The sequence below is a fragment of the Malus sylvestris genome, chromosome 17 (assembly GCF_916048215.2).
Source record: "Malus sylvestris chromosome 17, drMalSylv7.2, whole genome shotgun sequence".
Lineage (NCBI taxonomy): Eukaryota > Viridiplantae > Streptophyta > Magnoliopsida > Rosales > Rosaceae > Malus > Malus sylvestris.
In genome coordinates, this window is record NC_062276.1 from 32,835,038 (window position 1) to 32,850,277 (window position 15,240).

The 15,240-nt window shown below is 45.2% G+C and overlaps 1 protein-coding gene across 2 annotated transcripts; it reads left to right on the plus strand.

The window, feature by feature from the left end:
- The first annotated feature begins 3,248 nt into the window (after positions 1–3,248).
- On the plus strand, positions 3,249–7,055 carry LOC126612532 (uncharacterized). Of its 2 annotated transcripts, XM_050280970.1 has the most exons (6): positions 3,249–3,693; positions 4,416–4,481; positions 4,554–5,310; positions 5,389–5,544; positions 5,631–6,106; positions 6,187–7,055. In XM_050280970.1, exons 3-6 carry the CDS (start codon positions 4,554–4,556, stop codon positions 6,838–6,840), a joined length of 2,043 nt encoding a protein of 680 aa, XP_050136927.1. In that variant the 5' UTR covers positions 3,249–3,693; positions 4,416–4,481; the 3' UTR covers positions 6,841–7,055. The 2 variants fall into 2 exon arrangements, with proteins under 2 accessions (XP_050136927.1, XP_050136925.1); XM_050280968.1 differs by lacking the exons at positions 3,249–3,693; positions 4,416–4,481 and having other exon boundaries at positions 4,490–5,544.
- Positions 7,056–15,240: the final 8,185 nt, after the last annotated feature.

The window sequence follows — 15,240 nt, forward strand, 5'->3', positions numbered from 1 at the left end:
AGTCCATCAAATCTAGAGTACGTTCGACCTTGATGATATGGGATACTTTTGCTGTTGACGGAATAATGAATGTAGTATGGAAAGGTGTCGTGCTGTAGTGATCTGTTTCAGCTCACCGTTGAACCTTCTGCTTCAATCTTTTGCATGGCAGAAGTGGTGTGCAACCTTTGCATTTAAATGGTCCTTCAGAACATTCCTTCATAGTGACTCATCCACGCTTGGCAGCTTCAATGTAAAGAGCCAATATCTGATCAACTGTCATGAGGTATTTGCCGGTGGAATTCGTGACCTTGACAGCAGTTGAGGATGAGTACTCGAGAGCAATGCTAAGTAAGCAACCAGGCAAAGGCTCCAGGCAGTCAGTTCCAAATTGGAGGTTTGATTTCAGGTTCCGACTGACTGCTCTCTTTCTCCTTGTCCTGCAGGTGTGGACAAGGACAAAGACAAAGACAGGGAGAAAGCATGATATGGGATACTCTTGCTTTCGACCCTGATGATATGAGATACTCTTGTTCTTGGTGTGGCTTATTTGCTGAGGTATTATCGGGGGGAAATAAAGCTGAGTATTTCGAGAGGTTATGCTGAGGGTGCCTTTTCGAATGTGAGAAAGGGTTGAGCATTTTTGCAGGTTTGCATGTCCGTTGAGGAGGGAGGTTAATGTATATAGGGATTTCCCAATAACAAGTAGTAATGCTATTCCTTTACCCTTCTTGGTCACAGCAATGTAGTGGGAGCTGCCAGCTTCACGTGTTTTAATTTTGTCAGAGCACTTTGAAAAAGTGGTATGTGGTATCTGGAAAGCTGATATTACGTGTGGAGATTACAGACAAGCTTTATCTAAGGAAATCTGGCTCTCGAAGTTCTGAGAGTTGTGCCTCTTCGGTTTTCGAACAAGCAATCCCGTCGAGGATCTGACTCTCGAGATTCGGAAAGCGGTGCTACTCCGGTTTTTGAGAAAGTAATTATGTTGGGAGTCTTTTCTCGAATGTGAGTAAAGGTTGGACGTTCTTGCCAACCTGTCTTGCCGCAAAACACGGAGGTCGACACACATAGGGACTTTCCAGTTGTCAAGCAGTGGTGCTGTTCCTTTACCCTTATGGGTAATAGTAGGGTAGCTGGAACTTCGAAATTCTCGTGCCTAAACTTTGTCAGAGATCTTTGACAAAGTTATATATGGTACCCGAGGAGTTGATGGTGCATATGGAGAGCGGTGATTGAACAGTAAGATTCACGTGCTTTCTACTTCACCAGAAATCTTCGACAGATTGCCCGTAATTTCCGCAAAGCTGAGTGTGCATGTGACAGGTGCTGACGAGGCTGAAAAAGCAGGTGCTTCTTCGATTTCTGAGATCGGCCCTCGTGGTCTCTGAGCAGCCCAGCTTTTGAGAAAGCAAACGCCTCTTCGATTTCTGAGATCGGCCCTCGTGGTCTCTGAGCAGCCCAGCTTTTGAGAAAGCAAACGCCTCTTCGATTTCTGAAGCTCCGTCGAGTGCAGATTTTTATAGAGGCTGGCATTAAGTTCCACAGCACACTTGAATCTCTACCAGTAGAAGCTCATTTCTTGCACTTCTAAGATCTTGATTTGTCTGACCTCTTCCTTCTTCAACACATTTGAAAATGTCTGGACCCTCCGACCGTCGTTTTGACTTGAACCTTGGAGAAGAGACAGCCATGCCTTCTCCAGACAACATATGGCGCCCATCCTTCATATCCCCTACTGGTCCTCTTACCGTTGGGGATTCTGTGATGAAGAATGATATGACCGCTGCAGTGGTGGCCAGGAACCTTCTCACTCCCAAAGATAACAGACTACTTTCCAAACGGTCTGATGAGTTGGCTGTTAAGGACTCTCTGGCTCTTAGTGTTCAGTGTGCAGGTTCTGTGTCTAATATGGCCCAACGCCTATTTGCTAGAACCCGCCAAGTTGAATCATTGGCTGCTGAAGTGATGAGTCTCAAACAGGAGATTAGAGGGCTCAAGCATGAGAATAAGCAGTTGCACCGGCTCGCCCATGACTATGCTACAAACATGAAGAGGAAGCTTGACCAGATGAAGGAATCTGATGGTAAGGTTTTACTTGATCATCAGCGGTTTGTGGGTTTGTTCCAAAGGCATTTATTGCCTTCGTCCTCTGGGGCTGTACCTGGTAATGAAGCTTCAAATGATGAACCTCCAATGCCTCCTCCTTCTGGGGTTTTGTCAAGTACTGAGGCTCCGGATAACCACCCTCCGGTGCTTTCTCTTTCTGGGGCTCTACCGACTGCTGAGACTTCCCCTAAGCAACCTTTGTGAAGGCTCCCTTTTGTTTGTTTATTTTGACTCATGTATATGTACATATTTGTGGCTTATCGAAAATATTAATAAATAAGCTTTGCTTCATTTCAACATATTGTGTTAAATACACCAAAGCCTTCTTCATAAAGTTCTTTGAATTTTTGCTTTTGTTGAAACCTGTATTGTTGAAGCTTTGTGAGTGAAGCATGTAGTTTGAGGTAGTGTTCCCTTAATTTCCCGAGTGAGGAAAACTTCTCGGTTGGAGACTTGAAAAATCCAAGTCACTGAGTAGTCACGAACTTTTGAGTACCAAGGCGTAGTAGCATATGGTGGGAGTCCCCCAAGTCTCTAGTCGAGGGAGTTGACGAATGAGGTGTCTTGCTAATAGTCCATGTCGTAAGTACCAAAACTTCATTCTTTTGTTTTCTAAGTGGTAGCCCCGGACTTTTTCTTCATAGATTTTGTTGATGAAGGTTGCTAGGCCCGAATAAGTGGAATTGCAGAAGGTGTAACCGTTGGTGCATTAACATCATAATGGAAGCATCACAATGATGGAAGCATCACAATGATGAAAGCATCATAATGATGAAAACACCATAATGATGAAACATCATAATGATGTTTCTTTGGTGGAATTGTTTTTCATTTCCCCTAACACCCGGAATTGGTTTTCAATATAAGACCATCATCTGTAGCTCGAATCACAAAGTTGGCTTCATGAAAGTTGTTCTTTAATTCCTTAACTACAACATATCCAAATTTGAGAGCCATCAGATCAGTACAACTCTAGAAATTCAGGTACGACGAGTGATTGTGCATCATTTGTCTGTCAACACGTCAGACCTGTTGTGAGCTTCAAAAACTCCATTTGCTCTTGCTTAGATCAACAAACTTTCTTCAGCGAAGTTGTTCCTTAACTTGTGAACTACAACATATCCAAAATTGAGATCCCTCGGAGCTGTATAACCCAAGAAATTCAGGTATGATGAATGACTGGTTATTATTTTTCTGTCAACCCGTCAGATTTGTTGTGAGCTTCGAAACTCCATTTTCTATTGTTCAGATCAGCATGCTTTCTTCATTGAAGTTGTTCCTCATCGTCTCTTTCATAACATATCAAAAATTCAGAATGAACTAATGGTTAAATATTTCCAGATCTTCGAAACATCACAGCAGCTTCGAAATCTGCAAGAATCCGACTGTCATGCTTGGAGCTTTAACACTTTAATTTCCGTGGCTCAAACAGAAATGGTTCCTTCTTGAAAGTTGTTCATCTGCTCAAGAACTAGAGGGTGTCCAAAATTCAGCTCCATTGGAGAGAAGCAGCAGCTGCAAAAATTTGATAGAGAAAAGGAGGCGAAGCTTTGTTGGATTTCTAGGCTGGGGAAGATTCCAGTTTTTGTAGCAACTTCAGTACTGGTGAATTGCTTGTATTTTTGTCCATAACGAAATTTTGGACTTTGAATTATTATTTGATCTATCATAATATGTTTGGGAACATATATAAGTGAATAAATAAGAAGGAAGATTTTGGGCCCTTGTGGGTGTAAAACAAAAAATGTTTAGGTTTTGTGAACAAAAGTTGTTTATTTGGAGCAAGGTTTTGTGTTGAAGCTTTGTAGGTGAAGCTTTGGTGTTGAAGCTTTCTAGGTGAAGCTTTGATGGTGAAGCTTTGTAGATGAAGCTTTGTAGATGAAGCTTTCTAGGTGAAGCTTTGATGGTGAAGCTTTGATGGTGAAAGTATGTAGATGAAGCTTTCTAGGTGAAGCTTTTTTAGGTGAAGCTTTGTAGGTGAAGCTTTTTTAAGTGAAGCTTTGGGCCCTTGTGAAGCTTTGGAGGTGAAGCTTTTCGGGTGAAGCTTTTTTGGGTGAAGCTTTTTAGGGGAAGCTTTGTGGGTGAAGCTTTGGAGGTGAAGCTTTTTAGGGGAAGCTTTGTGGGTGAAGCTTTGGAGGTGAAGCTTTTCGAGTGAAGCTTTTTTTGGGTGAAGCTTTGTGGGTGAAGCTTTTTAGGGGAAGCTTTGTGGGTGAAGCTTTGGAGGTGAAGCTTTTCGGGTGAAGCTTTTTGGATGAAGCTTTTTTTTTTTTTTTTTTTTTTTTTTTTTTTTTGGCGCTTGACACGGTCTTCATTTGCTTGTTTTGTAGTGACTGTGGAAGACGGATTGCTTTCTGATTGAGAAGGGTTCCGGCATCGCTTTGCACCATCTTCATGTGGGTAATATAGGAACTTCCTTATGTTTTGATCATGCATGTAGTGATAGAATTTGTTTCTTCTTATTGTAGATGTCAGAGCCTGGAAGTTCTAGTGATGAGGGCTCTTCTAGCTTTAGCTCTAAGTCTGAGTCTGCAATGTCGGAGTCTTCAGGGTCTTTGTTAGAGTCCGGTACTAGAGAAACATTGGATGATCTTCCCAACCGTCAAACTTTAGCTATTGCTAGTTCTTCCTCCATGGCGTTGGGTGAGGGGGTTGTTTTTGATGCCATACCCATAGTTCGCTCTGAGTTCACAGCAGACCATCTAAAGAATAACTTGTTAGATAATGAGAAGCAGGTTGAGGCGCTAAGGCAGTCATGTAATATCCCTCGTAGTGTAGGGATACGTTTGGTACATGATGAAGAATGGCCTTCTGAGCCTCCCCAGGGTCATGTTATGTTCTACACCCAGATATTACTGACTTTAGGGGTGAGACTACCTTTACATCCGTGGTTGCAAAAGATGTTATCTTTGATCGGATATGCACCTGGGCAACTCAATCCTGGTTTCTGGGATACTTTGATTGGATTTTATATCATTTGGATGGAGTGTGGGTTGTGTGAGCCTTCCTTCCATCAGTGGCGTTACTGTTACAAGATGCGCCCAGCAAAATCATGCACTGGTTATGCCGAGTGTGCATGTCGGAGTGAGAGAGAGCGTATTGTGTATGGTAAGAAAAAGGCATACTACACATGGAAAAACCGTTGGTGCTTTCTGTATAATGATTGGGAGTATGATAAGGGTGTCACGCCTGAGCGACGTGTGCTTACTCACTTCCAGACTGTAGGTTGTAACGTATCAACCGTTCGTACTATTTGCTATTTGTTGTGGTCTTTTCTTGCTTCTAACACTTTGCTTCATGTAGTGACGCGGGGCACCATCCAACTGTTTGGGCAGGAGCTATCTGACATAGAGAAGGTGTTGAGGGTGCCCAAAGAGGATAGACACTTAAGCAAGCTACGACCCTTATTTCGTCGGTACGGTTTCCAACCCTTAGTTTCCGAGAGCCAGGGACGATCGAGTAAGTTGTATCCTTCATGTAAACTTAGCTCAATTCCTTACTTTATTTGGAAAGTTGTATTTCTTATTTTGATTTTCCTTATGCAGTGGAGAAGGTAAGCAAGAAAACAGGGACTAGCACCCATAAAAGGAAAGCACCAGTGTTAGTTCCTTCGGAAGACATCCTACCGCATAAGAAAATTCATAAGTTCCGAGGGGAACCATCCGTTAGACCTAAGTCCCAAGATGTGGTCCTTAAGGGGCCTGCCTTTAGGAAGACTGGAGTCAAGGCCGTTGATAATGCTGCTGCCGTAGTTGCAGGAGAAGGGAGCCGACTGTTGCCTCATCCTCTTACTATGGAGCACACTGTCCAGGAAAGTGATCCTGGTTCCCGCCATGAGGGGAAAGGCAAGGAAAGAGCTGGCAGTGTCCCGTGGAAGGACTTGAGGGTTGCCACGCGGCCAAAGGATTTTGGGGATATCAACAATTGCTTGGCAGGGCGTCGATTCGCCTTCGATGAGCTCGGAGAGCCCTTAGCTAAGGATGAATCGGATTGCGACCGGATGTTGAAGCTGTCTTCATATGTGAGTGTTACTTTGTCATTTCCTTACTTTTTCCTCTTTATTATCATTATTTAGGTAGTGATGATCGTCTTGCCATGCAGGTCATGGCCGAGTATCACGACAGACTGCAAGAGGTTGAGCGGTACAAGGCAAAACTGAAGGAGAATAAGCAGCTTGTGGACGAGGCCCGGAGGAATAAGGGACTTTTGACTCAGGCCCTCCAACTGAAGGACGAAACCATGGAGAGCTTGAAAAGGCGAAATGGTGAGAACCTAAGGCTTAAGAAATTGTTTGAGGCAACTAAAAAACAGTTGGAGGTGGCTACCTTGGAAGTATCCAAGGTTAGGGGAGAATTGGATGGTGCCTTAGTTGAGATTTCTGAACTGGAGAAGAGCATTCCAACTGAAAGGGAGGCTGCTGTGCAAGAACACTTAAGTTCTTCGACCTTTCATCTTGCTATTAAACCCTACTGTGCTCAAGAAGCTCGCTTTGAAAAAAGGAAATGGATGGCCGTCCTTGATCGTTATGATGATGGGAGCATTCTTCGAAAATACCACGAAGATATAGATGAGCATCATCGAAAGGGCGAGACATTTGTCCTTGCTGTTGATCCTAGCAGCGAAGATGAGTCTGATAATGAAGGTAGTGCTGATGCACAGACTCAGCATGGTGAAGAGGATCTTGGGGATGCAGAGGATGATGGTAGGACGCGGAGTGATACTGCCAGGGGTTCGGCTTCAGATGAGAATGAATAGCAGTGTCTTTACTATCTGCATGTATTCTGGATGTAGTAGTCTGATGTGTGTATAACATGTGCCCATGTTATAAGCTTGAGAGTTTTGGATTTTAGGTGTTTATGAGTGTTTGCACTATTATTAATGCATGTTTGGCTATGTATGAATAGATCTATTGTTTGGATATAAGCCATTGTTTGGTTGTTCCTTTCTTTGTATAGTCTTGTCGACACATACTTAGATTTTGCTTCGTGTTGGATATATCTGCTTTGAGGTTTCAACACTTGAGTGTTCCCTTGCTAGGAATGTAAAAGAGTGAGGGCTGAGTTGGCTAAATTACCTCTTTATTGAATTCATTGCCAAATGGCCTTCATTACATAGGATGCCGAACGGCTATAGCTCAACACTTGTACATCGTGAGTCTATTTGTAGTAGTACTTCAAGTGATCAGCGTTCCATGGATGGCCAAGGGTCTTGCCATCGGAGCTTCTAAGTGTGTAAGAGCCAGGGCGACTGATGCCAATGACTTCATACGGTCCATCCCAGTTTGGACTAAGTGTGCCTTCACTCGGGACTCTGTCGCAGAGTAATCTTTTCTTTAAGACCCAGTCTCCTATTTTGAAAGAACGAAGCTTGACCCTAGAGTCATAATAGTTGGAGATGCGCTGCTTGTAGGCGACATTCCTCAAGTGAGCTTGGTTTCTGTGTTCCTCGACTAAATCCAAGTTGAGGGTGAGTTGTTTGTCATTTTCACTTTGAATGTAGTTCTGGACTCGGAATGTTGCTTGCTCGAGCTCAACAGGGACAACCGCCTCTGTGCCAAAGGCAAGTGAGAATGGAGTTTCTCCTGTTGAAGTCCGATATGAAGTGCGATATGACCAAAGAACTTGGGGTACAAATTCTGGCCAACAGCCTTTAGCTTTGTCCAAGCTGGTTTTCAAAGTGCGCTTGATTATTTTGTTGATGGCCTCAACTTGTCCATTAGACTGGGGATGAGCTGGAGAGGCAAAGCATAAGTTGATGTTGAACTTAGAGCAGAACAACCTGAACTTCTTGTTGTCAAACTGTCGCCCATTGTCAGTGACTATCGCATTGGGAATGCCGAATCTACAAAGGATGTTCTTCCACACGAAGTCTTCTATCTTTGCCTCAGTAATGGTTGCCAAGGGTTCTACTTCGGCCCACTTTGTGAAGTAGTCCACTGCAACGACTGCGTAACAGACTTTGCCCTTCCCTGCCGGCATTGGGCCGATCAAATCAAGTCCCCACTGGGCGAAGGGCCAAGGGCTGATCATAGGAGTAAGAGGCTCTGGAGGGGAATGAGGAATAGTTGCATATCGTTGACATTTGTCACATGAGCGGGATACTTTGATGGCATCCTGGTGGAGTGTTGGCCAGTAATATCCTTGGCGAAAAGTCTTGTGTGCTAGGGACCGAGATCCAGCATGATCTCCACAGACTCCCTCATGTATTTCCCGAAGGACGATTTCCGCCTCGGCAGGCGTAAGACACCTTAAGTATGGCAGGCTAAAACCTCGCTTATAGAGTTGATCATTGATGATCAGGTAGCGGGTAGACTTGTATCGAATTTGCTTAGCCTGGACTTTATCATTTGGGAGGGTGCCATGAGCAAGGAAATTATAGATCGGGGTGATCCAACTATCCCCCTGTTGTAAGTTGCATACTTCTGCGGCCATGGTGCTTGGTGTTGCCAACAGTTCGACATGAATTTTTCTTCCAATCTTGTCTTCCACAGCTGAGGCGAGGCGAGCCAGGGCGTCTGCATGACTGTTTGCCGCTCGAGGAACTTGGGTGATCTGGTAGTGGAAGTGCTTGAGCAAAAGTTGTGTTTGCGCAAGATATGCTGCCATGGAGCTGTCCTTAGCATCAAAGTTGTTGGTAACCTGGTTGACCACTAATTGGGAGTCACTGAAAATATCAATTTGTTTAACCCCGAGGTGTTTGGCCAAACGTAATCCTGCTAGAAGGGCTTCATACTCGGCCTCATTGTTTGATGCCTTGAATTTGAAACGAAGAGCATACTCCATTGCTACTTTGTCGGGCGTAGTCAAGACTAGTCCCGCTCCACAGCCCTGTTGGTTGGATGAGCCATCAACATACAGACTCCATGCTGAGGTCGTTGATTCTACCTTCTGAGCTTCCGGGGGTAATGAAGCCACTGCTTCAGGTGTAGAAGCAATGTCAACCGGATATGTGAAGTCGGCAATGAAATCTGCTACTGCTTGACCTTTTTCGGCTGGTTTTGGTTGGTAGGAGATGTCAAACTCGCCCAATGCTATCGCCCATTTGATCATTCGCCCAGACGTGTCAGGACTCTGGAGTATCTGTCGAAGAGGGTGATTGGTAAGCACGATGATGGCGTGTGCTTGGAAATAAGGGCGAAGTTTCCGAGCAGACATGACCAATGCTAGAGCTAATTTCTCAATGTTGGAGTATCGTGTCTCCGCATCTTGTAAGGCTTTGCTAGCGTAGTAGACAGGTCGCTCAATATTCCCATCCTTTCGAATGAGAACGGAACTTACGGCTGAAGCTGATACCGATAGGTAGATAATGAGAATGTCTCCTACCTCGGGCTTGGAGAGTAGAGGGGCTTTACTCATGTACTCCTTGAGGTTTTTGAATGCCTCGGCACATTCATCAGTCCATGTAATGTACTTCCTACTTCCCTTAAGTGCTTTAAAAAAGGGAGCACATTTGTCTGTGGCCTTAGAAATGAACCTGGTTAAGGCTGCCACCTTGCCAGTAAGGCTCTGGATGTCCTTTGAAGTTACCGGTTCCTTCATGTCGAGGATTGCTTTGATCTTCTCGGGATTAGCTTCAATGCCTCGTTGGCTAATCATGAAACCTAAGAATTTGCCAGAGCCTACGCCGAAGGCACATTTGTTGGGGTTTAACCTCATTCGATACCTCTTCAAAATAGTGAAAGTTTCAGATAGGTTGGTGATGTGTTGGTCAGCATGTTTGCTCTTGACTAACATATCATCAACGTAAACTTCCATGCTCTTCCCAATCTGCTCGGCGAACATTGAGTTGACTAGTCTCTGATAAGTCGCTCCTGCATTCTTTAGGCCGAAAGGCATGACTTTATAGCAGTATAGTCCTCTGTCGGTAGTGAAGGCTGTGTGTTCTTGATCCGAAGGGTTCATGAGGATTTGGTTGTATCCTGAGTAAGCATCCATGAAGCTCAGGAGTTCACACCCGGCCGTAGAGTCTATAAGTCTGTCAATAAGAGGAAGAGGGAAGCTATCTTTCGGACACCCTTTGTTTAGGTCGGTGTAGTCAACACACATTCTCCACAAGACCTTTTGAAGCAAAAGACTTTCTTTGGTCGGATTTTTCTTAACAAGGACCACATTTGCTACCCATGTCGGGTAATTGACTTCGCGGACAAAGCCTATGCCTTTGAGTTTTTCAACTTCTGCTTTCATTGCCTCGTATCGTTCAGCGTCATAAGATCTTCGCTTCTGTCTCACCGGCTTGATCTTGGGGTCAATACTCAAACGATGACAGATGACATCGGGAGAGATGCCTGGCATGTCCTCGTATGACCAGGCGAAGACTTCAGTGTTCTCTTTCAAAAAAGATATCAATGCTAACCGAAGGGGTGGTGACAATGTGGTGCCAATCTTCACCATGCGATCTGGATAATCTCTTGAGATAGGTACCTTCTCCAACTCTTCAGCAGGTTGGGCTTGCTGGGTGAAAGAGTCATCTCGAGGATCATCGGGTTGATTGTTGCTATCAGGAAGATCCAAGTTCGCTTCATCTAAGCTGGTCTTTGTGACTTGGTCATGTACAGACAGGGTTTCCTTGGGTCCGGGCAAGTGTTGTTGCTTAACTGAAGTGTTGTAACATGATCGTGCACTAAGCTGATCTCCTCTGATGTAGCCGTTGCCATGGGGGGTTGGAAATTTCATCAACAGCATATGCGTGGATACTATAGCCTTGAGATCATTGATGCCTGTGCGCCCAAAGATGACATTGTATGCCGTTGGGCAGTCAACCACTAGGAAGTTAGTGGTAATGGTAGCCGTGTAAGGGCCTGTACCAATAGTAAAGGGTAAATGTATGCTCCCTAAGGGTTGCACGATATCACCGGAGAAGCTTATCAGAGGAGAAATCGAGCGATCGAGCAAGTGTTCAGCTACACTGAGCGCCCTGAAAGCTTCGGCAAACATGATATTGACCGAAGCCCCTGTGTCTACGAGGATTCGTCGAACATCAAAGTTGGCTATGTGAGCCTCCACGATCAATGGGTCGTTATGAGGGTAGATGATGCCTCTTTCTTCCTCAGGGTAGAAACATATCGGATCCCAGTTAGGTTTTTGATACTTCCCTCCCCTGATGTCTTCCACGTGAAACACTTGGTGACCAGGCCTCAGACTTCGTTCACTGTTTTTCATGGCCCTATTGGAAGATTCAGATATGGGTGTGCCGCCGCTTATGGAATATATGACATTCACCTGGCGTTGGTTACGGTTATCCCTTTGAGGGTGAAGAAGGAATTGATCAATTTTTCCTTCTCGTGCCAAAGCTTCAATACGATCACGGAGGATGATACATTTCTCGCTATCATGGCCGTTATGCTCATGGTAGCAACAAAACGTGCCCGCGTTATTCGGGGGCGTGTAATCTGGGTGCCTCGGCTTTGGTTTTGGTATCAGGTGAGCTATGCTGGGGTAAATGGCCGCGCATGTGGCATTCAAGGGCGTGTATGTCTCATACCTTGGGGTAGGGGGTATCTTGACGCGGGTTTGACCCACTGCATTGACTGCCTGGGGGCGAGCGTTATTGTGGCGATACCCTTGGTTATCGGGAAAGTGTCCCTTACTCTTTTTACTGAAATGAGAGTGGTGAGGATGGAAATCCTTCCTCTTGCCTTGAAATTGATATGTCTGTTGATTCGGTGAAGCATTATGCAAGGCATGGGGAGGTGCCACTGCTGTTTGGGAAGTCGAGGTCTTCTCATTTAGGTGAGTCTGGCTTCCACCTCCCACTTGTTGATAAAGGATGGTTGTAGGGGGTTTCTCCTGATATGTCTTTGCCTCGGCGGAGGCATGGTTATAAACCTGCGCCATCACCTCAGAGTAAGTCTTCCAAGTATTGGCATTGATCATGTATTTAAAGAAACAATCACGTAGGCCTGCCGTGAAGGCTTTGAGGGCAGTCTTGTCATCTGCTTCGGCACACCGGGAGTATTCATGGCTGAAGCGGCCAGCATACATACGTAATGACTCGTCTGGCTTCTGGCGGATAGTGTACAAGTCATCTGCAGAGTGCAAGCGATCGGTTTGGAAAATGTGTTGGGAAACAAATAGTTTCCTCAATTCCTCAAATGAGTCTACCGTCTCAGGTGTAAGACGACAATACCAATTTAGAGCTCCACCAGAGAGGGTGGAGGGGAAGAGAAGACATCGCTCTTCGTCGGTGTGCATCCGGTATGCCATGGTGGACTCAAAGAGGTTAAGGTGCTCAATCGGGTCCTCTTTTCCAGTATAAAGTTGCAAGCCAAGCTTTTGCTTTGTCTTTGCTTGAAGGGGGGTGTTGAGGATCCTCCTTGTAAGAGGGCCAGGCCTGGGTTGGTTCCAGTCAGGTATTTCAGCCTGACGTTCAGCCTTCAACTTGTTTACTTCCTCAAGAAGTTGTAGGACAAGGGGGTCCTGAGCGGAGTTATGTGTCACTGGAGCTTTCTTTCGTAAATCTCCATCTCCTCTTGGAATTAGGAAGGTTTGATCAAGGGCATGTGATTTTTCCCTGGACTCGCTGTACTGGCTTCCAGGGTATGTCTGTCGGAACACCTCTGAGTCCCCTGTACCCTCATGTCTCTCTGGGACTTGTTGCCCCTTCCCCAAATTGGTGGCCGGCTTGGGCCGTGGCAGGGGACCGAGTCTCTCAGAAATCCTTGGGTCATTAATCTTTGAGCTTATATGGATGGAATTCTCTCGACGTTGCTTCAGGAAATCCCGACAATCGCGAAAGACGGCTTTCGATCCTTCTGCCCCTTCAGTAAAGAGGTGTCTCCCTCCACTTCTCATGGTTCGGGTTGAAGCAACTGGGTTAAGAGAAGCCTCATGTTGATTATCAAGTCGAGGGGTAATCTGTTCCCTATCAGGGATATCTATGTCGAATGCATGTGACCCACCATGTTGGAGGGCACCCAGTTGATGGTTGACTTCCACGGGGGCAACAAGCTCGCGTGTCTGAGCTTGCCTAGCTTCGTGGAGTGTCTCGAAGAGCTTCTCATATTGCTCCTGGAGGACCTCATTCTTCATTGCTATCTTGTTGTTCTGAGCTTCCAACTCATCGACTTTAGCTTGAAGAAGAACTCGTTTTCCTTCCTTCTTTCGTTGTTTCGCACTATGTGCAAGGGGGGTGTCATTCTGTGTGCTGTGGCTTCCTTCGCTTCCCATGTTGGAGAGGGATGCCTGGTCAAAAGAAAGTGTACGAATGATAGAAACCAGCTTGACACAGCTGAAGAGAGTAGGAATAAGTGTCGTTTCCCACAGACGGCGCCAAATGTTGATGCACAAAATCAGCGAAGACTTTGGTACAACAGAAAGTGTCAGGTTTTGTGACCTTCGCTTGGTTGCTTGGTTGCTTCAGTCACTAGTGAGGATAAGTACGTAAATGAATAGAGACAGAGAAGCAAACACAGGATGTACGTGGTTCACCCAGATTGGCTACGTCCACGGAGTAGAGGAGTTCTTATTAGTAGTGAAGGGCTTACACAAGTACAAAGGATCAAGCTCTCAATTTAGTGAGTTCTTGTGAATGATTTAACACAAAATGGCATTAGGCAATATTGTGGGGGAATGACCCCTATTTATAGAAAAACTTGTAGCTTTGTCACATTGACATGTGTCATGTTGTGATTGGTTCTTGATGTCGACACGTGCTGCGCTCTGATTGGCTTCTAATCTTGACACGTGTCGAGTAGTGATTGGCCTCCTGGTCGGAGGGGAACTCTTCTGGGTCCTTGACAGTATAGCGTTGGCCGGTGCTCGGTAGTTTCGGGATTGGTCAAGTATGGTACAAACATATCATATTTGGTCTTTATGGTTGCTGGAGTTTTATCACTATCATACCTTTGATTATCCGAGTCCGAGAGGTAGGACGAACCCAAATGGGTGCCTTTGTGGGGCCTTAGGTGTAGGCCTTGAGGCTTCCCATCAGAGTTCATCCTTATACTCGGACTATCTAGACCGCAGCATAGAGTGAATCCAAATAGATGCCTTCGTGGGGCCTTAGGTGTAGGCCTTGAGGCTTTCTATCAGAATTCACTCCATACTTAAGCTTTCTATGGTAATCAGGATATAGTAGAAACAAAACTAAGAGATAGGTCGATTACTTGCGCCCCAAGTAACTTCGGACTTCTCGTTTATCAAGGATTGTCGTGGATGGGTTAAGTCCACATAAAGTTCTTTTTTATGCCTTGAGGCCAAGGACTTTTAAACTGATCAAATCTACATGCCCTGCGGGCTTAGAACTTGAATCTGGTTTGAACACTGAAGATATATTCAAATCGGATCTAAGTATTGAGGACGTCTTTTCATCATGATTTTGCTAGAAACACCTTGTATATAACTGGAAATATACAACATATTACTAGGCTTTTAAAGAAAGAAAAGACAAAGACAGAGCCACGAAGGTCGGGCAAGATTAAACCTTATCAGTTAAGGCTGATCTTCTTGCAGGTCCCTATCTTTGCAGCTTTGTCAAAGGTCTGAAAGCTTTAGGGAGAGAGAAAGAGAGAATAACAAAAGTGAATCGATACTACCAACAAGTTTGAACAAGGTAGCAGAGCTATTACAAAGGTTAGAAGAAAAGAGTATCCCGCGGGGGATAAAGGCTGGTCCCGAATGGGATGAAGACTTTGCTGACTACAGCTTTGTTTGGAAGGCAAATCTGGCTTTGAGCAGAGTTTTGGCTTGCATTTGTTTGTTTGTTTGAGTGTCCTGAATCCTGCCTTCTCTGCTTCCTTTTATAGACAACTTTGGCTTGGGTTCCTGTAGCCACAACCTTGCCCGAATGCGGTTTGGAGGTGATGATTCATCAGCCTTTTTACATGAATGCCACCATAAAGTGCTTTATTGGGCTGTGTAGTCTGATCAGCCTACACCACTTGGCCCTTGAGTAGGTGAGCAAGTGGCCCTTTTCCTGCCCCCTAAGTTTCGTCTGGGCCTTCGGTTGGGCCGACTCCACCTTTGGGCCTATAGTTCGGTTTTAACCCAAACAGTGCCCCCTTCAATTAATGTTAAGGTTGGGATCCCAAACGCCAACATTGATTGAATATCAGCATGCGTGCCCCTTGAGCTTCTCACGACCTCCGAACTACCCTCTGGTTTTCTATAAATTCCGGCTTTGGAAATCCTTCTACCCAACCAACAAATCCTCTTCATT

Coding starts and splice junctions, on each gene's coding strand:
- LOC126612532 (XM_050280968.1), top strand. CDS start 4,554: ATGTCAGAGCCTGGAAGTTCTAGTGATGAGGGCTCTTCTAGCTTTAGC. Junction 5,545..5,630: donor CGAGAGCCAGGGACGATCGA/GTAAGTTGTATC, acceptor TTCCTTATGCAG/TGGAGAAGGTAAGCAAGAAA. Junction 6,107..6,186: donor TGTTGAAGCTGTCTTCATAT/GTGAGTGTTACT, acceptor CTTGCCATGCAG/GTCATGGCCGAGTATCACGA.